We start from the raw sequence: 21,394 nt of genomic DNA on the forward strand, positions 1-21,394 counted from the left end.
AGCCGTGGCTTATAGCGAAGCCTCCACTTTGGACGAAAACTACGTAAAAAGTGCGACGTTGACATTGTTTTTCTCATGATGTTAAGTGCGCCACTACACCTCTTTGTAATGTAGTGACCATGTATGGTTGGCTGAGACACATCGACGAGTTTGTGTCGCTCTTCTGGGCTCTTTCGCAGGAGCCGTAGACATGTTGCTCAATCGTTCCCATTAAAAAATCCCCTATAAATGTGGCTGGCACAATATGATATGCATGGCTAGGATGACAGGGACGCCTACCTTTAGACGTCTCGCGTCGCAATTTATTAAGGTAATCCTTGATGGTCGAGTCTCTCGTGCATGACCGGTAGCAGTCGCAAGGGGGGCCGTGGTACGTGTGCTGTGCTCTTCCGTTTGGGCTAAATGTCACATCCGCCTGCAGCGCGTTGGCGCCATCTTCCAAGAAGACGTTCACATCGTACAGGGAGTTCACCATGTTTCCAATGATGTAAAATGGCCGCTGGGATTCAACTTCAGTCTGAAAAAAAAAACACGCCAACTCGTCATTAGGAAGCTCCTTATACATACCCAAACAGCGTTACATTAAGATAATATCAGCAAAAGAGTGTTGAGGTAGAGCGCTGTTGGATTAAGGCAGCATCGCAAATACAGGTGGTAATGAGCCAATCATGGCCAATACTAAACAATAAGACCAGCGCAATTATTATGTGCGTTTGAATAGAAACTCCACTCAGAGACCTTTCTATTTCTATGGTCACTTCTGTCTTTGCGAAACTCACGCCGAATTTTTAAGCTGGAGTTCTTCAAGAAAAATTATGTTTTAAATTTTTCGTAATTTGTTGCGAAAATACGCCCAGATATAAAAAAACGCTGAACCACTTGCGCCAAGGACGAATGCCAGGCACTCAGAGCTAACTCATCGGGCTAGCGGTTCAGGGGGCCCGGAATGGATGATGTGAGGTAGGAGTATTTAGTAACGACATTTCAGGCGCTAAATCTCGTGATGATGGTTATTGTTGCTTTCAATGACGCATGGCCAACTAAGGCAACAGAGCGCCAAAACATTCTGTATTTATACTAAAACAGTGAGGCGCGAAATAATTATGAAGGCGTTTAAAAGGGCTTAAAATATAACTAAGATGACTTCTGTATACGGTCACGTTGCAGGGTAAAACAAAAATTGTTGAAAAGAGAAATACCATTACCCGTGTATTGTGCAACGGTTGTGACTATGTGTGGTATGAAGAGGTGTAGAAAGCATCTCTTTCAAGTCCCGCATAATAGAAGACGTTGTGTAGTTGATCAGCGATATCACGGGCGCCTTGAGGTGTGTTACAGCTTTTTGAAATGCTTGTGCCGTGTTTTGTCGGGTGCCTCACATTTTAAGTTGAATGCGAAGGAGGAAAAGGGGGTTCCCGCAGTTGTGACACAGTGCTATTGAAGATCCTGCACGCAGGGGCAAGTGTGTGCGCATGTGTGGGACCTATCCGACTCCTAGCTAAACAATCTTCCAAAAATCTATTTCGTGTGTCAGTGGCGTATGTGGAGAGTGTGGATTTAATGCATGAAATTTGTTGTCTATCTGTGCACTCCAGTCCGTTTGCCATGATTTGAGAGGTTGTTTTTCGGGCGTGGCTTGAGGACACGAAACGAAATTGTTACAGTCGAGTCCACTTATAACGATACAGTTTATAACAACATATCGGATACAGCGATGAACAGCTATGGCACCGTCAACTTCTTTATTCTTTCGATGGTAAAATAAACCGCTTATTACAATGCTCCAGTGCAACGAAATCGGATATAACGATTCAATCCGGTTATATTGTGCACTAAAAGTGCAACAGTGATGACTCTAATGACGCGGTTGCGCAGCCTACTAAGGTAGTGTCTTCGTAGGAGGCCCAATGCGTGACACCGTCCCTCGGGGACTTTGGTTCCGCCAAGGACATTTACCTCGGCTAGGTGAAGCACCTGTAGATGCTTTTGGAAAAGATTTGCGCTAGCTTCACACGCGGCAAACAAAGGTGATAGAATGGGCTTCTTTTCCGCACATTAGTAGTAGTACGACCTTGCAGGCATGCGAATAAAATGTTTTGAGCTCTGTTCTGCTTTTTAATTTCTCAACCCGCTAATAACAATTGTCGGTTAGAACGATGGTTTTTCTTGGCACTTGGATATTGTTATAAGTGGACTAGACTGTATATCCACGGTGTTCAGAGCAACAGTTTTGGCCCATTCACCCACCACGTCATTCGTTGCCAAGACAGAGTAGCCAGCAAACAGCGTATTGTTAGCTCCCCATTTCAAGAATATGCGGCCATAACGGTTACAAAATTGAGATTTTGGCATGATATGTCCCAGGAGTCTTGGGTGACAATCTCCGCAACCCATTCAGAGAATCTGTGCAAATGATGGGCGTGCGGATGTGACCTTAGAACGTGATTTACAACTAGAAAACACCGCAAGCATCCGCCGTGAAAGTGTTATGTACATGCATAGATGTATATGCATTAAAGTGGGGTGAGCGTGCAGGACGTCGCACGGTGGCGGCAGTGTTAAGAGCGTTACTGTAAAAGGTTGCACCCTGATATTCACCCTGCACAATTGACATGTTGCACCATCACACTTATGGGGAATCCTTTTTTCTCGATAGGAGGAAAGCATAAGTTACAGGCATACGTTCGTAGCATAAACGATAACCCAGCATCATTTGTTCCAATTACCAACATCGTAAGAGCGATCCTGAATAAGTCCTTTCATGTAGCCCTCTATTAAGGCTGCATGACAGCGTCGAGGAAGGCGGCCGTACGACTAGAAATTCCCAGTCCTGACTCCTACATCCATCCAAACTTTCAAAAAGCTCAAGGGACAACAGGTGAAATTAATGAATCTGTCTTGCTGTTCCGACCACTGCCTCCACTGTAGGTAACATAATAAGGAGCAGGCGACTCCCGCCGCTGCTTCGCGGGCACTCGAGAAATGTCCCAAACTACTGCGCCCTGAAAGAAGGTGGAGCACGCATCCACTAGCTGCCGTCTGTGTCCAAGGCACAGCAGGTCCAACCTCCATATACCGTGGCCCCGCCGCCTTGAGCACCAACCTGGATGTTCCCTCTAATAACCGCAACCTCTGGGGCCTGGCATCCGGTGAAAGGCACACGTAACGTCCCCCGATCTCAAATTTATTTTCTTGAAGCTTATAAAGATCAGCCACAGAGCCCACCCGCATGTGCTCTCTGATTGTTCGTACGGCTGCCGCTGCATCACAGCTGGTCGCACACTAAACTTTTTTACACCCTTTTAGCCAAAAAGAGTGTAGCATAAGTGGAAAAAGGGTGTTGGAAGGCCTTTACACCCTTTTTCTTGAGTCTCAACACCCTTTTCCTAACTCTACGCCCTTTTTGTTTGAAAAAAAGGGTGTTGATCAACTTCAACACCCCTGGTTTTTCTTAGGGTGTTGAAAGGGTGTGGAAAAGGTGTTCAGCTATTCATTGAATAAGGCCATGTTTGGATGCATAACAGCACTGTAAAGAAGAAGACATCCCCTCATATACTCCTTTACTCGCAAGAAATTTCCAAACGCAAAAAAAAAAATAATTGCTCTTATGCAATGATCGCTCGTTTCCTTATTCGGTGCACCACATGCCCCAAGTTTAGCTTTGGCACGTGAAACACCAATTTGAACCTTCAAAATTAAGAAGACTGTAGTCGTGTGGCGAAAAGGATGTTTACCATCTGCAACACGCTTGGCTTTCTGTAGGTTGTTGAAACGGTGTGAAATAGGTGTTCAGTTGCAAAAAAAGAACAGCGGAGCTGGGGGTCGACCTAGTTTCTTCCGGTGTTCTTAAGTTTTGTTATGTTTGCTAAGCTTTGCAATGTTCTTGCTTAGCCAGGATGACCGCTCAGGGATAAGGCCAAATTTAACCGGATTTCACAAGGCTGTTCCAGTGTGCCCCCTTCCCACCCCCTCTCCACATTTCCAGGAGATCCAAGAGGGAAACAAGGTAGGTCGGCCCCCAGCGTTGCTGTTTCTAAAGCCTTGCCCCACTATTGCAAGCTGCGCGAATTTTTTTTTACCTTTTAGAATCCAAAAAAGACTAGTACCTTTGAAATAGTACAGTAAGAGGTGCGGATACGCATACGCCCCTTGTGCTCACACTCTAAGAAGCTCGAAAGCCGACTTCACTGTTATAATACCCTATCTGCGGTGGTGCACCCTTTACAGGTGCCCCAGTTCTTTTTCTTTGTATTTTTTTGCTAATGCCACCAAAGCTACCTCCTGAAGCTTAAAGAGCTTCACTGGTAATAAATTATGCCAATTCATATTGCTGTAAACATCGTGAGGTGCAACCCCCCCCCCCGCCCGCTTGTAGAGAATGTTCAGTCCACCCGTGTAAACAGGTACAAAATGCCTCCAAAATTAGAGGTCTCTCCACCTTTTTTCTTCTTTGGCGGTCTTTTCCTACACCCTTTTTTTCTTTACGCCCTTTTTCTTAGTTTCGAACACCCTAATTTGTAGCTTTACACCCTTCTGGGAAAAAGGGTGTTGAAATAATGAACACACTTTTTGAAGGGTGTTAAGGTGGCAGGGAAGATTTGTATGGTATTTAATAAAATTCTATAAGTTACGGATCAGAAAAACTACCGCGTAATTAAAAAGTTTTTGCAAATCCGCGTGTTCATTTGTACATCCTCGTAGTAAAATCCATAATTCCAAAATTAGCGCTAAAATATCGGTTTTTTGCCACAAGCCCCCCCGACTCCATCTGGGGGCTTTCCTCTGCTGGGTATAAAAGCAAGAACAGCCCATGTATTGCTAAGTAAGTATGCACTCCCTGTACCGCTTGCATCCCGTGTTCCAACTGTAACTTGTACGTATTGGCTATTTGTGTTTAATGCTGCGCGCTCCGCCGTTTGACATTGCCTCTGCGCATGCCATCACCTCAAAAAAAGGGTGTGAGACTCAACACCCTTATTTAGGGTGTTGAGGATCCTCAACACCTTTTTTCAAAGGTGTTGAGCTCAACACCATTTTTTCATCCATACACCCTTTTTTTGCCAAAACACCTTTAAGGGTGTTAGCCATGGGACAAGATTTTTACACCGTTTTCGGCCAAAAAGGGTGTAGAAAAGTTTAGTGTGCGGGATCTGAATCCCCTCCGCCGCGAACTACCGTTTCCTCCCTAATGACGATGGCTATAGAGCTGGCTTGGTTGTACGCTCCTCTCCAATAAATCCTAATCCAGCAAGCCAAGAAACGGGCTGTCGTAACTAATTCCTTTGCACTACTAGTGCACTTGGCATCACTACAGTCCCTAGAAATTTGGCTACTGTGCAGTTTCATTCCTTCAGCTGGGTTACTTTTGTGGTGAAAGCCTCGGGCAAAAGCACACCGGACCCTTGACCCTTTCACTACTGGGACATTTTTCAAAAAATACATTGTTGTTTTGATAGCTTTTTCCAGAGATTGTTATTAATTTCATCTTTTATTGGTCTTAATGAGTTTATTCAGAAATTTTAAACTGCATACAGTACTGTGAACGCCAGCGATCATCTGCTCACACAAGATTTCAGACGGTCACAGCTCAACTTTTCATTTTTGATTTATAGAAAAATATCAGACAAAAAGTAAGCAAACGAATATTTTGATTATGAAAAGTTATTAGAGCACCAACATTATTATTAAAGCCGCCTCAATGAGAAACGTGTGAATAGCATAAGATGGCTGTTCAGTCGACCAATGTTTTCTTTATCGACGGTTCATATTACTGCGACGACACATATTTGTAAAGAAAAACTGGCTCGCACGGCAGACTATCCAAATTTTTACGTAGCGTAGCATAACTAAGAAAGAACAAATTACACGGAAACTATACTTTCTGAATCTGCAAGCAATAGAAAACAGTACAGCGTGGAATTGCAATGGCTTCATGCCCACTGCGGAGTCGGCAGTAATGTTTCAGATAATATTGCTGCCACATCAGTCCACCTTTTTCTACCACTGCCAGTTTTATTACAAGAAAGAATACTGCGAATCTCGTATCATTGATCCCAAACAGAACAGAGCTGTGTAGTTTAACTACCGCGAGACATAAACCCGCACGTCCGCATCTGAGTTACCCAAATGCAGCTTTAAAACGCCTCATGGAATCGGCAAGTCTGAAGAAGCTCCATTGCATTGACTCTGACTGAACGTGGCATACAGAAAGCATGCACAAATTCAACAGCCTTCTTCACCACTTTGTTCAACATATATTGATGATATGATTATGCCGCTTTATCGTGCAAGGCCAACGAGGGCAAAGAGCGCGAAAGCATGGTTATATGATGGGGTTGTTTTTGTTGTGTTTGGTTTTATGGCGCATGAGCAGCTAAGACCACCGTGCGCCAAACAGAAGGATGTGTGTTTGCTTTGTGCATAATGACCAGTTGTTTATAAGACATTATACATTGCTTAGACGAATTGTTTCTTTTGAAAACTAAATGCCGAGGAAATTTAGGCAAGAGCATTTACTACTAGAACTAAATTAAATTGGGGTAAAATGTAATCTGTAACGTCGTTGTAGAAATGCTTGAATTGTTTTTTTTTTGTCGGATCCTGAAATTGAACAAAATAAATTATTACTACGCTGTGCATATTAGTTGCTGGTTCCATTCTTCATAGGTTGGTTTTTGTTTCAAAGGAAGAGCGGTGTGCCACATGTGGATGTCCTAGTCGTAACCAACACAAAATGACATCAGTGGCGTTCTTCGTGCGCGCTTGATTCCCCTTCGTCTACAGCAGGTTTAACCATGTCAATTTTGTTGTTAGTTTCATGCCATTTTTCTGTCAGCTTGCACCCTTTAAATTCGATACAATTCACGTGAAGAATGTTCACTCGTGATTTATTCCCGGCCTGTGGGGCACAGTCGGCTCCCCCATTTCATTCGATTCCTGCGTGGATGAGCACCCAGCAGAACATGTTTTTTGTGTCCGTATGTTTGGGAAGTTACTTTATTGTGTATTAGTCTCCTGCTATCGGTTTAGCTGCACTCCTGTAACGTAGTGCAGGGATTGCCCTGAGACAGTCTGCGTAGATTACACTGTTTTAAATGGTTTCCTTCATTGTTGTTCCGACAGACAGCGCAAAACATTGCCCTCTAAAAACAGGCGCTCTGGCGTAACCTGGACACCTTTTCCCATTTCCCCTGTACTTGCATTGAAGGGGTCTTCGGCGCAAGGCCTACTAGGGCGAAGAGTGTGAAAACGTGCATAGGAGATATGCAAAAGTCAATAAAACCCACACAAAATCTTTCTCTCACACACACACACACACACACACAAACATACACACATACTCGCACGCACGCACCCGCGCACACAGAGACAGAAACACCCACACCCGCACGCACGCACGCACGCGTTTTGTAACAGCACCGAGCTATGGACAACGGCACACGCGGGATCTCGCCGGGGTGTACAGGAGAAAACTTATACCGCAGTTTACGGACTTTCTTCGACCAGCAAAGCTAATTGAGGAGATATTTTAACCGTTATATAAAAATATACTCCATTTAAATCAATGAAATATGACCTGCTGTTTGCTAGTAAATCCAAACATGTGGTGGGCGTCTGTTCTAGTACTCTCTGCGGCGGCAAGGCACGAGAGGGCGGTGCATGTTAACCAAACCCCAGCGCAGAAGGCCTATGCATGCAGGTTAGGTCAATTCATAGTTATATAATTATCCATACATGTCTATAAATAAGTATCTCCCTGTCAATAAATGGGCAGATATTTATTTCTCTCAAACAGGGTACTACATCAGAGAGGACTCAAGAAAAAACTTAGTGCTTCCCAAAGCAGACATTACGCCTCTTAAGGAGCTCGGAACCTTCTGATGACACACACAAACCAAAATTCACGCCATGCGATCACACTCACTTTTTTCTGCTTACTTTATTCCTATCGCCTTGTCTTGGGAAGGCACCAGTTTCTTTAGGTCGCTAGATCAAAAATGTTTCAGTTTTCCCAAGTTTTCGCTACACATTAAAGGGGGCATCAGTGCGAAGCAGTTCCAATATACTGCCGTTTGGGTAGCAAACAGTGCGCTAAAAATACTGCCAGTTTGCGTCGGGAACCCGAACATAGAAATGTTCAAAGGCTGCTCGAGCATAAAGATAGCCAATGATCGTTTGGCACAAAAATCTGAAGGTACCCTAAGCACATTTAAAAAGATAAAAAACCCAAGACGCTTACTACATTCGTCAGCTATAGTGGTGCCAATACGTTCACGTTGTCTAGCCCTGCCTCTTGAACGCTTTATTCAGATAAATGAAAATTGTTGAACAGACGGCCGCTGCGCCGGATGAAAGGCTGCGTTGATGACAAGGAGTTTCACCTTCCACTGCAGCTGTGTTGTCATGTCTTGCCGTTTCGCGGTTTCAGTGGCGCCGCGGTCTTCGCCGTTTTATTGACTTATATTGAAACATGCATTTTCATTCGCTTGGGACAAAGACGCTTTGGTCGTTTTGTCAGCAAAGCTGAACATTTTCTCAGAGAAGGTGGCTTTATTGGATTGATCAATTCCTTGTCGGTATGTTCTGAGAAACGCTTCGTCGAATCTCTTCTAAGTTGATGATTGTTTAAATGGCGCCTGTGTTACAACGGACAAAGTGCGCCAGAAAATTTATTTATTGAGACCAGTGAAAATACGAAAAGCAATGAGCAAAAATCAAAGTAATAGAAATTAGAAGGCTAAGAATGAGGCTGGAGTAGTGGGCCAGATTGTGTTTATGCGTGGTAAGAAATAAGCCATAAAAATTAACTTGTAAAATACTTAACAACGCGCCTAATGCAAAACAAGGAATCATCAGCTAAAAGCATGGCAAAAAGGGGATTATGCTGCCTGTGGAGTTCCAGAAAGCATTTGTATTGTGTTGTGTTGAGTGCTTACAATTTATTATACTTCGAATTATGGATAGATGTGCGCCTCTGCGGTACAGTGGTCTTAATGATCCTCTGAGCCAGTGTTAGTGTGTTGCACGTGTGTGACCTGTGCGCACCCTGCACAAGGAAACCTCAGTTATCGGGCTGTGGCAGCCAATTCTGTGTGGTCATAAGTGTAGTATTAAATGCAGAGCATTTCAGTAACTCACGATGTCACCCGTGTTGACGTCCGTAGTCGTAGTCCGCACCCCTCCCCCTACACTATATAAAAAAATACTATCCGGCACCTGGTTTCGATCCCTCGACCCTGCGGGCGGAACGCAATGTACATGGTGCTCTACCCACTGCGCCACAAAGCCGACACAGAATGGGAGGCTACGAACGCGCCTTGTATCCTTGACTCATTCAAACTACGTCAAGAAGCTGCTGACAGAACGCATTCACTACCACCAACTCCCCAAACACTAAACGTTAACGCAATACACCCACTCCCCATGCGACGCATTTACTCGAGTCCCCCTCGCGGGGAGATGGGCCCAATCACGATGGCAGTGCAACGCCGGCACGTGCGGGGAGAAAAGAACAAAGAGAACAGAACTCCCGCTGGCGCAGTTTCAGGCCGGGGCGCGCGAGCACTGCGAAGGCGGGAAATTTGAATTGCATGGGGTGGTAGCAGTAAGCGGATAAAGGCGGTACAGGCCACTATGGCGAATCACTGCTCTGCATTTCCGACAGCTTTCACATTGAGTAGAACGGCTTCTAATTTTATTACGTGTAGTTCGTTGGCTCTCTGCTCACTCCACTGCGTTTGCCATTTGTTACGATGATGTCTTATATGATGCTTCAGGTCAACGCGTGGTAGTGTTGTCATGTGAACTGTGTTTTTAAAAACTAGAGGTTTTTGCGGGGTTTCCGAGAATACAAGGCATGATCAACACTCAAGCACTCTGTACGGATAGTGTACTTGGGAATTTAATTTTGAACATTCAATTGTTCATTGAGAATAATTACCTATTCATCTAAAATAGCTGTGTGTACGGTAATGATTGGGTACGCTCGCATCAGTTCTAGTGTTTATATAGACGTGATAGGACCCATAAAAGGCTTCAAGGTTTGCTAGTCTTACGCCACCTTTATCGCAGCAGTCCACCGTACCTATGGAGCTCGATTAACGAATGTAAAGAAGTTGTCACGCAAAAAACAATAAACTCACCGGAAGCAGCGTCATGTGCAGGAGAGTGAGGAACGCCACCACATGACAAAAACGTTGAGCTGTTGCTTTAACAAAGGCCATTGCTTCTGTACGATCGTTGCAACTTGGCCCAAAACTTTCAACTGTATTATACAGTACTGTAGAAATGCCCCAACTGCCAGAGCACAGATCCTGCAACTCAGAATCATGCAATGACTTCAACAGAGCACGGAACCTGAGTATTTATGCCCGAGATTGGCCTCTTTTTTTCTCTAAAAATTTTGCTGTGTCTAGGGCGATAATAAACCATCCTGTGACCTCACCAAGATAATGTATTCTTATTCAACACACTCACACAGTACTCACACAATGCAAACAGATATGAACGCAGTATCGCAAACTATCGCAATTTTCTGGTATTGTCTTTCAACCAGCTGATACTTATGAATTACCATATTGAATGTATAGTGAGCACATTCCATTGAAGGAGCCTGTGTTTCAGCTTTGCGCATCGCGCGGTAATGATGAGGAGGTACTGAATTTGGTTTTCTGATAAGAACCAGACATTTGTTGACGCCGCCCCTCGTTGTCATCTTCGGAACGGTTTGCAGAGAGCTTTATTATTTGCTCTTTCAAACACATTTTTTTGTAAATGCACAGAAAATATAGGAGACAAACTACATTCGTTGCTAATGAAGATTTCGGTTCCAGAAAGTCTGTATACATTTCCACAATCTTGAAACACCCATAGTTGCTGAAGAAAGATTGGACACTCTCTGTACCTCGCTAGGTAGTAAGAAATTACACGGACTGTGAGGAATTTGGGCGCATATATTAAGCCTAAAGAAATTAGAATGTGGATTCCGGAACTCACTGTTACGTACTTTAGAAAACAATGATGCCTGACTGTCCATGTAATAAATGATAATGACAGCAGAAGCGCTCGTCGGCAAGATTCACCGGATTTACTATTGAAGACTTTGAACATGCTAACCACCAAAAATGGGCTACTGAGCGCGGACGACACATTGTTTAGTGGTAGTACGGGCACTTTCGTCATTAATCATCATCATCATAAGCCTGTTTATGTCCACTGCAGCACGAAAGCCTCACCCAAACATTTCAAGCCACGCCTAACAACTGCCAGCTGAGGCCATGTGTTTTCGCTAATTTTCTTCGTAGGTAATCTCGCCAATGAGTTCTCGCCGACCAGTATTGCGTTTGCGGTCTATTGGCAGCCACTCTGTCCAACGGATGGTCCACCTGATGTTCCTGATTGGCATTACGTGACCAGCCCATGCCTATTTCATTCGCTTAATTTGAACTAGAATGTCCGCCAGCTTGGTCTGCATATTGTTAAACCGAAGCTCTGCTTGAAAATTGCACTGTTTGGTATTACTGATACAGACTACTGGTCGTTTTCTTTCTTCAGGTTGCAGCTTGCGGTCTTCTTCCACCGTGGTCGTGCCTCCGAGGAGGTAGACCCTGGTCTCGGTACAGTCACCGTTGTGGAGGCCGTCGACGTGCGAGTGGGTGGTGTGATGACGCTGTGCGTAGGCGCTACACCCATCGCTGGTGGGGCCGTCAAGGAGACTTGAACCACACTCTAAACTTTTTTTCCTCCCATATACTCCATGGAGGTTCTTTTTCGCCTGTCCTCTAGTGGTCCTCCTTGTAGGAGTTTTTTTACTACATGGAACAGGGAGGTTTTGTTTACCTCCTCAAAACAGGGAGTTTTTAGGTTATAGAAAGGGGGTATTTAGGGAGTGTTTAGAAATGTTCGGGAGAATTGAAGGAGGACAAAGAGGAGTATTCTTTACTTCCTGAAGGGCGTTTTTAAGTGATGTTTATGGAATTTTTAGGCGGTTGAATAGGAGCCTATTATGGCTCCCTTTGGAAGTACTTATGTTAGTTTAGGGGCGTTTTTAGGAGGTTCAAGGGAAGCATTTACTTCTTTTGAATGGAGTTTGACGAAAGCTTGGGGAGTTTTGTAGGCCTTCCGAAAGGAGGTTTTCAAGGCCACAAGGGAGAATTTCTAGTTCCCTGCGGGAGTACTGATTTCACACGGTTTTTCTCGATTTCAGGTTTATTTCAAACGAACTATCGCAGACAAGTTTACATGGTACATGGTGTACACAAGGAGGTTCCGAAATAAATACTTATGGCGACCTCATATTAGAAATCACAAATGGTACATTGCTAAATAACACGCCAGTTAGGAATTGAAGACAGCAATACGATGCTAGTTGAACAAAACGTAGAAACAATATTACTACAAGAACTGGAAATACACAAAAAACAAAGATAGGCACAAACACAACCGCATGGTAAGTGAAATCATTATAGAATACTAGAGGATCGAGAACGCGTCAGTACTCATCAGAACTTATCAGTACGCATCAGCGCTCAGTACACAGTGAAAAATTGGCTGCAGTGGTTTAACTCAACAAAAAAAAATTCAGTAGGTGGTGAAATGAGCGAGAGCTGTCTGCTAGTTGAACAAATTGTAGAAACAATATTAATACAAGAACTGGAAATACTTGAAAAACAGATAGGCACAAACACAACCGCATGGTAAAAGAAATCATTATATAATACTAGAGGACCGAGAACCCATCAGTATTTATCAGAACTTATCAGTACACATCAGTACTAAGTGCACAAAGTGAAGAAAAAATGGTTGCAGTGGTTTACAACAACAAAACAATTTTTCAATTTGTCGTCAAATAAGCGAGAGCTGTGCAACGATTTTATATTTAAAGGTAACAAGCATTTTGTAGGTGGTAAAGGCACAAGAGATAAATTATGCAGGAGACAGACTGCAGTGAGATGGCTATGGATAAATGAGTAATATAAAGAACGAAAAATATGCTGCGGAAAATACCAGTGCGTTTTGATAAAGACACAAATGCGCCGAGAAAAGTGACCGAGTCTGACGGGTTAATTGCAATGATATAGAACAGAATGGGTGGTATCGCGACAGCTTCTTTAGAGTGAGAACAAAAAGCCATGAAATTCGTGTTTTTCGGATAATTTTTAGTTGATTCATTTCGCACCAGTTGCTAATATTATTTAGATAATTGTTTCAAGTTAAATTAGTTTGTTAATATTATTGCTTCACTGAAAGATAGCTGTATTATGAGCATACAGAACGGCCCATCAAATATCCCCTTTTCTGTAAAAAAAAGAAAAAAGAAAAAGTCAGAAATATAATACGGAATTCTTTTTGACTACTATCCAATGATTACAGGATTGAAAAAAAATGTTAGTGAGCGATATTGATGCGATAAAAGTTAATTAGTTCTAAATCGTTCACACGTGGTTTGGTGCAGGCAAGGTCCAAAAAGCCATGTTCCACAAACGTTAGAGCTCTGTGTGCCTTCTTGGGATATTGAATGTTGAAAATCCAGAACGATGCAAACAGACTACACAGTCCTCCCAGTTAAGATGATGCAGTCAAGACACGCTGGCCATCGATGTGGAGGCTAACTTCCCCGTTCACGGAATGCAGGCAGGGAGTCAGAGGAACATCTGCCTGAAAAAGCAAAAAAGAAAAAAAAATGCCCCACACGTAAAATTCAAAACAGACACTATGGTTAAATGAACTTAATAATTCGGTACAGTAATAAAATTGTAAGGCCAGGTTCCCTGCGAATTCCAGTACCTAAATTAGGAATGCAAAGGCTTCATAAAACCAAGTGCCAGTACATTAACCGTCGTGGCTTTTGCAGCAATAAAAAAGATATTACTTCCGCACAATATACTCGAGCACAACTTTAAATGAGAGTGAAGATAAAATGCAAGTCTCTGTAGGTTGATAGATTAGTTTTTGTTTTTGACTGAAAAACACTTTGGTATTGCATGGTTTTGTTAACTGCTGTTTCTTGCTTTAAGGTGCCAGCTAGCATCTATTCAAGTGAGTGGGCACACAGGTAAAGATGCAAACCCTTACACTGCCTCTCCCCTACCATGGTGGCTCACTTTCATAGAAAAAGTGAGCTTTTGCGAGCTGGACGGCTGTTGCAAGCCATGGCAATACTCACTTCTGCTGGAGGGGCCAACTTGGTTTCCGAATGCAGCCTTGCCTTGTACAGCACAGCCTATCCTGCCTTAAGATCTATGAAGTCATTCAACTCGTTCATGTATCAGGATCTGCAGAAGAAAATGGTGTCAGCAAATAATGAATTCATGCCGGACAGGCACCCACTGTTTCAGTTATACTTGCAGATACCTCCACCTATTTCCCTCCTGGTGTTACATCCAAAGCTAATTTGTTACGGCTTGTCTCATCAAGTATGGTCATTTGTCATAACACAGCTAGTCATACAGGAAAGTCCTTCATTTGGTCAGAAAACACTTTCTTTTTTTACAGTAGTAATAAACTAGGCGACTCAGTCATCCGTATTCTGACACCTTAATATTCTGTGTCACCGAGCTGACAAGCGTGATTGGTGCATAAGGTCATTTGTAGCCGCAACCTTTACTACAGCCTTGTTAGCTAACGTAAATCTCGTTCATGGCACCAAATTACTTGTGATTGCATGGCAACAAAAAAACAAAACAGCTGAAATGGAAACGCTATTCTCGCAAACTTACCAACGCTGCAGGCCACACACACCTGCCTTAGTTAATTTACCGTGATTGTAGAAGTTTCCGTCACGCCAAACCACAGTGCACTTTTTGGAGCTGCAAGCCCCGTGTCAAAATAGGGTGTCAGATGAATCGAGTAATTTTTGTGTATGGTCTTACTATTGATTATGACAAATTTATTACCAACAAAAGAAGAGTGTGTGCATTGTTCTTGTAAAAAAATGATATCCTTTTTTATGCCCGGCAGACTTGTGTCATGCTACGGCAAACTCTGTTCTCTTCCATAAGGGCATGAATTTGTGTTTTTAATTATGTGGCCTTAGCTGGCGACTGACGGGCCCCGATTGTATACAGACCCCTCATTATCATCCGAAAGGGAATAAAAACATTTCGGTTTCGAACCACGTCGCCGTCGTGGTCCACACTATATGCATTTAATCGTTCGATAGGCTCATAGCATCTTTTACGCATGTCACCGTTTCATTAATAGGGTACGCTGTTAGATGTGAAGAGTCGACTCAAGCGAGCAAACAACCCCACCGAATCTACAGGGCACAGTTTTCGAAGGGGGTGGCCGTCTGATCTGCGGCTTTCGCCGACCAGAGCGCTAAGAATGAGTCAGAGCCTTGAACGAAAACAACACAAAGACTTATATTTGGACAGGCAAGCCATCAGGAGCGTGAACAAATAGATATTACAAAGTAGAGCAGTTAACTGAAAAGAACACGAGCAGTTCGATGCATATGAGAGACAGAGTCCCACAATATTCACCGACCGGGCCCGACGATGCACCGCTGTCGGAGGCGATTCGGCTACCTGAGTAACCGTCACGTTGCTTTGAAACGACGCCGCGCGCGACAAACGATTTCATCTCGAATGCCCTGTTACAAACCGGCCTACAAAACAATGCGAATGCATACCCCAAAAGCCACAAACAAGTACAATAAAACGAGTGTGCGCTTTTTTCTTTGCCCGTGCGTGTACGTGCTGTGTGCGGCACGGGTACTTCGCAGTTAACCCTATCCAACGTTTGACAAACGCATCGACTGATGAAAGAGCACTTACCAGCGAGCTGTCCACAGCTGTCGCCGTATCCAAATGTTGTTAGCGGCCGTTCGTCGTGTGACAGGGGCACATAAAAATCTTTCCACACAATGGCACAACTAGTCCTTCTCAAATAAGAAAAAATGATGGCCCAAGGCGAGGCGCTTGAAGCTCCGGCCGCACCAAGTCACCGGCCGCGCTGCATTGATAGCACGGAGGTCCGGAGGTTGTTTACATCCGGGCAGCAAGTCGTGCCGCCAGGACAAGTTGAGTCGCTGCAGTCGGGTGCGTTGGCGCGCTGGCACGAGAATTTAAATTGTCTATATATGCGCAAGCAAGCGAAGCAGATGAACAGTGCAATTGTTTGCAACGGCGAGAACTGTCTCTTTGTTAGCGGCAGAGTTTGACAACACCTACCGCCAAAATAAACAGATTGAAACAACACGGCCGCGCTGTCTGCTTGTGATCGCGCTGGCTGAAGCATCTATACGGGTATACGTACGGTATCGGTTTTGTAGCTGCATGCAACTGTCACGTCCTGCTTTCTCGTTCTAATTAGCATTATTCCACGGTTGAAGTGCTGACACACGGAAACAACACAAGACTAACATGGCGACCGCCCGCTTGAGATGATTACCCCAGATGGGGAGTTTATTGTGGACGTGGTTGTTTACAAGGGACCGAACGCCATCTCACAAATGGTGTTATGTCGTTCTAAATGCTCCCTTTTGCTACACGGATGGGCAACGGTACTACCATGGAGGTTCGTCCACTTGTTTAGACCATGCCTAGGGAGTACATTTTTTGCGATAAGTACTTTTCAGGGCACATTACTTGATTAAAACTCCATTTCCGGCTAGTTTGCGTTTACAGTGCAATGCGCCATCGCTCCTGCCGAGGCTTCGGTTGCGACGTCGGTGTCCTAGCAGCATCACCCCTGTCTTCCTCGTTGCAGACGTGGCTGTCTCCTTCTGGCGCTGCTTCTTTTTTCGCTGCTCCGCCTGCCTTCTCCTTTGGCTCCTTGCTTAAGTAGCTTGTGGACCTTGTCGTGGCTCTCGCGGATCTCGCCGTTATCAAACGTCTTCCATTTTTTGACCTGATGCCGTTGGGCTCCGTCGCGCCACTCGTGGATTGGCTCCATATTTCGATTCCATATTTGGTCGTTATGCCGCTTTGAATGCGGGGCGTTCCTTAACAAGACCGCTTTTGGCACTAAAGTCAAATTTCGAGTCTTCGTCTTTTTTATACATCCTCTGTCAGGGGAGTGCCCTTGACTCGTGACAATGATGATGATTCAATTTTAATGGCGCAAGGCCGACTACGAGCAAAATAGCTGAAAGCCAGATTGCCGTACGACATTCTTGTGATGCCGGAGGGTTTTTCGGAGATTCCCGGTTTAGCTGATGTTATTGGCGTGAAATTGTGCACGAGGGTTTTGCAAGAAAAACCTCGGAGTTTTTGTTTCGGCGGGTGCACTTTGGGACGGTCTATCAGCCATTGAAGCCTTACCAGTGCTTGTGGCCGACCAGAACGCCTTCCTCGTTTAAAATGCGGGTCAATGTTTTCCCTCCTTGAACACAGGGAAAGTGAATGCAAGTTGATTTGAACGGGCGCGGTGGAGGGGAAGGTGGCGAACGTAGGGGAAGAGCTATTGACCGGTGACGTCGAAAGAACGGAATTTTCTTGGCTGCTGCCTGAACGATAACACGCCGTATCCAGTTTCTCACGCAGACATTCTTCTTCAGGACTACGATGACGGATTTTTCTTAATTTTTCAGTCGTCTTTCGTTGAGCAGGCCGTTATTATTCTAGGTAATACAGGTGAAACTTCACATGACTTCTTGGAACTTGGGTGGTAAGATTGTAATTGTAGGTAGCTCCCGGAATGGGTATAGGTTTCCTGTGGCCTGTGAAGCTAAGTCCAACATGCTGACTATTTATCAAAACGTGTAGGAATGGTAAGGTGTTGCCCCTTTGTCTTTCTATGGTTATTTGAATGGCTGGTTAGGTCAAATGTAGGTGCAACAGGAAATTGCTTGCTGTTGTTTCTTTGAGGATACAAAAGCAGTCGATCACGTAGCAGATAAACACCTTGGGCTCTTCGGAGGCGTGTTCACAGCGATTCTAATAATCTCCATAACCGCATTTGCTCTACTTACTGGCATAACAGCCCCCATCGCAGTTCCACTCTCTTGCCTAAAATATTCCTGCAGGCAGCAGACATACGTGGCTTGGGGGCAGAACTGCAAAAGTTTGGCTATTTTACCGAAACTGAGGCAGGTCGTCGAGCTCAGGTTGACGTCGTTCTCCAGGACAGTTGTGGCGGTTGCAACGGCCCAGAAAACTGCAAAGCTGTTAAGCGCGACGACATCGAAAGGGACCAGTCTCACGTCTAAGTCGGCCGGTACTTAGAAACGAATTCGATGATATTACCAGCGTTCTTGGCGTGCGTGGATGGTTTTCACATGAGTGGTTAAAGAATTTTGATGATAATAAAGAGGCGGCTCGCACGGCCACGGGGGCACGGGTATAGCTCGCTCCTCGCGCTCGTGGCAGTGGCTCGTGTTCTGCCCCAGAAATCGAGCTACCGGCTGCTTGGTTCTTTTCTCAGCCGCTTTCCACGAGATTTCTTTTGCCGTCAAACCCAGGAGATCGAAAAACGAGCAGAATCGACTTGACGCGGCGCACACGCCAATGTACGCTAGGCTAGGGATTCCTTGGGATTCCGTTGATTTGAGGCGCCTCCTCCTCGAACGCTGCTCTCCGCTCGTGCTCGTGCCGGGGCCGCCCGGCTTCGCCGCCGTCTGCAATGGAGGAGCTACGCCGCCGCCGTGACTTCGTGATGCAAGCCGTCACAAGGGGCGAAGCTGCAATTTAATCGTTGCTAGAGGATCCGGACTCACCAACCGAGCAGATCGCTCGCACCTGCTCGCCGTCAACACCAAATACGAGGAAATGAAGGTCCTTGACAAGCGCGTCCACGAAATCATCGATTTGGACGAATTGGAAGCGGACTTTTAAATGCAGAGCATTTCAGTAGCTCACGATGTCACCCGCGTTGACGTCCGTAGTCGTAGTCCGCACCCCTCCCCCTACACTATATGAAATAAAATACTATCCGGCGCCAGGTTTCGATCCCTCGACCCTGCGGGCGGAACGCAATGTACATGGTGCTCTACCCACTGCGCCCCAAAGCCGACACAGAATGGGACGCTACGAACGCGCCTTATATCGTTGACTCATTCAAATTACTGCTGACGAGCGCTCTCTCGTCAGCAGTAGCCACAAGTGCAACAACATTAACGTAACGCAAACTACTTAAAGTCGTGCGCCCCCGGAAATGCTTTGCATTTGATCGTGCCCCTCGCGAGAGGGATGTTTGACGCTACCTCTTGCAAGACCGAGTGCAACCGCCGAGATCAAGGTCCCACGAGCGGCGCGCGCGCCGTGGACTGGTGGCGCCATCTGTTTATCAGAGCACTCCGAGTGCCTTAAAACGGGAAGCTTAACATGTGCATGTTGCCTTAGGAACCAAGAGTTTGGTTGATCTCAATGACATCGATCGGTAATCCGGTCACCTCCCCTCCACGCGGCGACGTGGATAAGACACCTGTCCTTCCCACCCGCGCTTCCTCGCCTGCCGTCCAATATGGCCGCTCCCCTGCAACGTACGCCGCAGCCAGTCGGAACGCGGATACGCGGCCGGTGAATCCGGCTCGCGGCGACGCACGAGGGCGTCACGGCTCACGCCGGAACTCCGGGCAGACCAGACGCGCCATCGAGCTTGGCTACGTCCTTGCCACAAGCGCGAGCGCGAGCGCCGGCGGCTGCTGCAGCGACCTGTCACCTCGCGCTCACTTTTCACTAGCTTTGAATATCACGAAAAAGTGTACTTGATACGCGTGCACGTTTCCTTCGCCCGACCCTCCGCGGTGCCTTCTGAAGTTGCTGCTCAGTGTACTGGAGCGCCGAGCCCCGATTTTGCCGTCACCCGGAACGGTAAGACAGCCTCGCTCCCCGATGACACCAAGACAATCGTGGAGGCCGAAAATGTGGCGAATGTGCACGCTGTGTGTGAGCCGCGCGTCTGCGATCTACACGGCCACACAGCCGGCAAGCACTCTCATTGCCCTGAACAACTGGCGGAGCTCGCGCCAGATTCCCTTGAGGTACGATCGGATACGCCGAGCAGCCCGCTTCGCAACGACTGCAACCTCCTCGCGCACGGCCAGGTCGCCGGGCTCTCCAAGGACCTCGTGACCACCAGGGGGACGCCGTTCCCCCCTTCACGATCAGAATGTGGAGGATCCAAGAGGGAAGCACGACCCAGCACCCGTTCTCGTAAGGCGATGGAACAACAATGTCACGAACGACGTTGGACAGGGGTCGCTTGTTTGCTCCCTCTTTACTTATGGGGTTTGTTTCTTCAGGGTTTCGTACGTTGAGCAATCGAGGAGGCCTTCGACTTTGTTTTCGCATGATTCCGAGTCCGCTACGACTGCAGAATTCATTTTGTCAGCAGGAAGGATAGCTTCCTTATCGTCATCTTGCAGGTTACGGATAGCTGCGCCTTCATCTGGTTTCGCGTTCCGGTGGCGCTGTTCGGCAATGTTCGATAGAACGTTCGTCACCTTGAGCTGGACTTTCATTCTGACGCCAGCTTCATGGTGCATAACCTAACTTGCGATGGCTGTCATCATGTTTCGCAGAGGGGGCCGGGTGGCTGTAAGTTAAAACCACGACCATTGGATTTAAAAGGAATCCAGTGAATGAAACTTGCCTGGTGTGCGGTGCTCCAGCTAGCGGAGCACGCACAAAAGGTCCAATTTCTTTCTCCTTAGGGTGGCTCGGCGCTCGTCGGTTTGAGTGCGGACAAAACGTCATTCAGCTTGTACTACGATGCTGTTTCCTTCAAGAGTGGGAACCAGGCGCTTTAGCTTGAGTTTGCGAGGCACGACGTCAAAGTACTGGCAGCTCTTCGTAAAGGCGACATGGTTATCCAAAGATGTCATGCTCCGGGTGACGCTTGGTTAGTGCAAGAGTAACAGCTTGGATGGTATATTTGCTTCTTCCTAAAGAGTAAGCCGTAATCCAAACAGACTTCTGCCGAAGGCGTTCACATTCGAGTGTTCGTGTAATTTGCCAAACTGGGCGCATGTTCAGGGTGTTTGGCTAGTGCATTAGCCTGGTATTCGCGTGTGTCCGATGCTGTGCTGACGAGCGGCAGGCTTTGTGTCTGCTGTTATTTGAGTACTCGTATTCGTGCTCCTACTTTGTGTCTGTGTACGAATTTAGGTAGAAACGTCAAGTCTCTTTTTTCGCCTCACGGTGCCCACGCATCTTATACTCTGCTATTTTGAATTGTATAAGGTTATCAGTTGTGGGGAATTTACATAGAAGACCACACTCTTTGTTCTTGGTTACATGATCAGACGATTGGTTAGTCGATTGGTTACTCCACAATTGTTCTGTGTAATTGCTGTTCTATGAATACTGATTTGTAATTTCTGCTCAATAGCGCGGCTAAATTGCGTGTGGTGAAATCTACATGCAAACTTTTTGCACCATAGTTGTTCTAATGAGTTTCCGTATTTTGTAGTATTAAGAAACGTGTGCCACTTTGCAACACGACACCTTTC

The 21,394-nt window shown here is 45.8% G+C and overlaps 1 protein-coding gene across 1 annotated transcript; it reads right to left on the reverse strand.

Annotated features, from left to right (window-relative positions):
* Positions 1-73: 73 nt before the first annotated feature.
* LOC144139883 (dermonecrotic toxin Hl-PLD1-like) lies at positions 74-10,285 on the reverse strand. The gene is made up of 2 exons (XM_077672122.1): positions 10,143-10,285; positions 74-517 (listed from the first exon to the last, which is right to left on the reverse strand). The coding sequence occupies exons 1-2, from the start codon at positions 10,221-10,223 to the stop codon at positions 74-76; spliced, it is 525 nt and encodes a 174-aa protein (XP_077528248.1). The 5' UTR covers positions 10,224-10,285.
* Between the last annotated feature and the right edge of the window lie 11,109 nt (positions 10,286-21,394).

This window comes from Haemaphysalis longicornis, unplaced genomic scaffold (genome assembly GCF_048455015.1).
Source record: "Haemaphysalis longicornis isolate Haplotype H1 unplaced genomic scaffold, Haemaphysalis longicornis Haplotype H1 scaffold_5, whole genome shotgun sequence".
Classification (NCBI taxonomy): Eukaryota; Metazoa; Arthropoda; class Arachnida; order Ixodida; family Ixodidae; genus Haemaphysalis; species Haemaphysalis longicornis.

Bases quoted from the DNA above. Each gene is read 5' to 3' on its own strand.
- LOC144139883 (XM_077672122.1), bottom strand. From the start codon at position 10,223: ATGGCCTTTGTTAAAGCAACAGCTCAACGTTTTTGTCATGTGGTGGCG. The intron at 518-10,142 runs GTGAGTTTATTG...TTTTTTTTTCAG, and splicing joins TGCACATGACGCTGCTTCCG to ACTGAAGTTGAATCCCAGCG.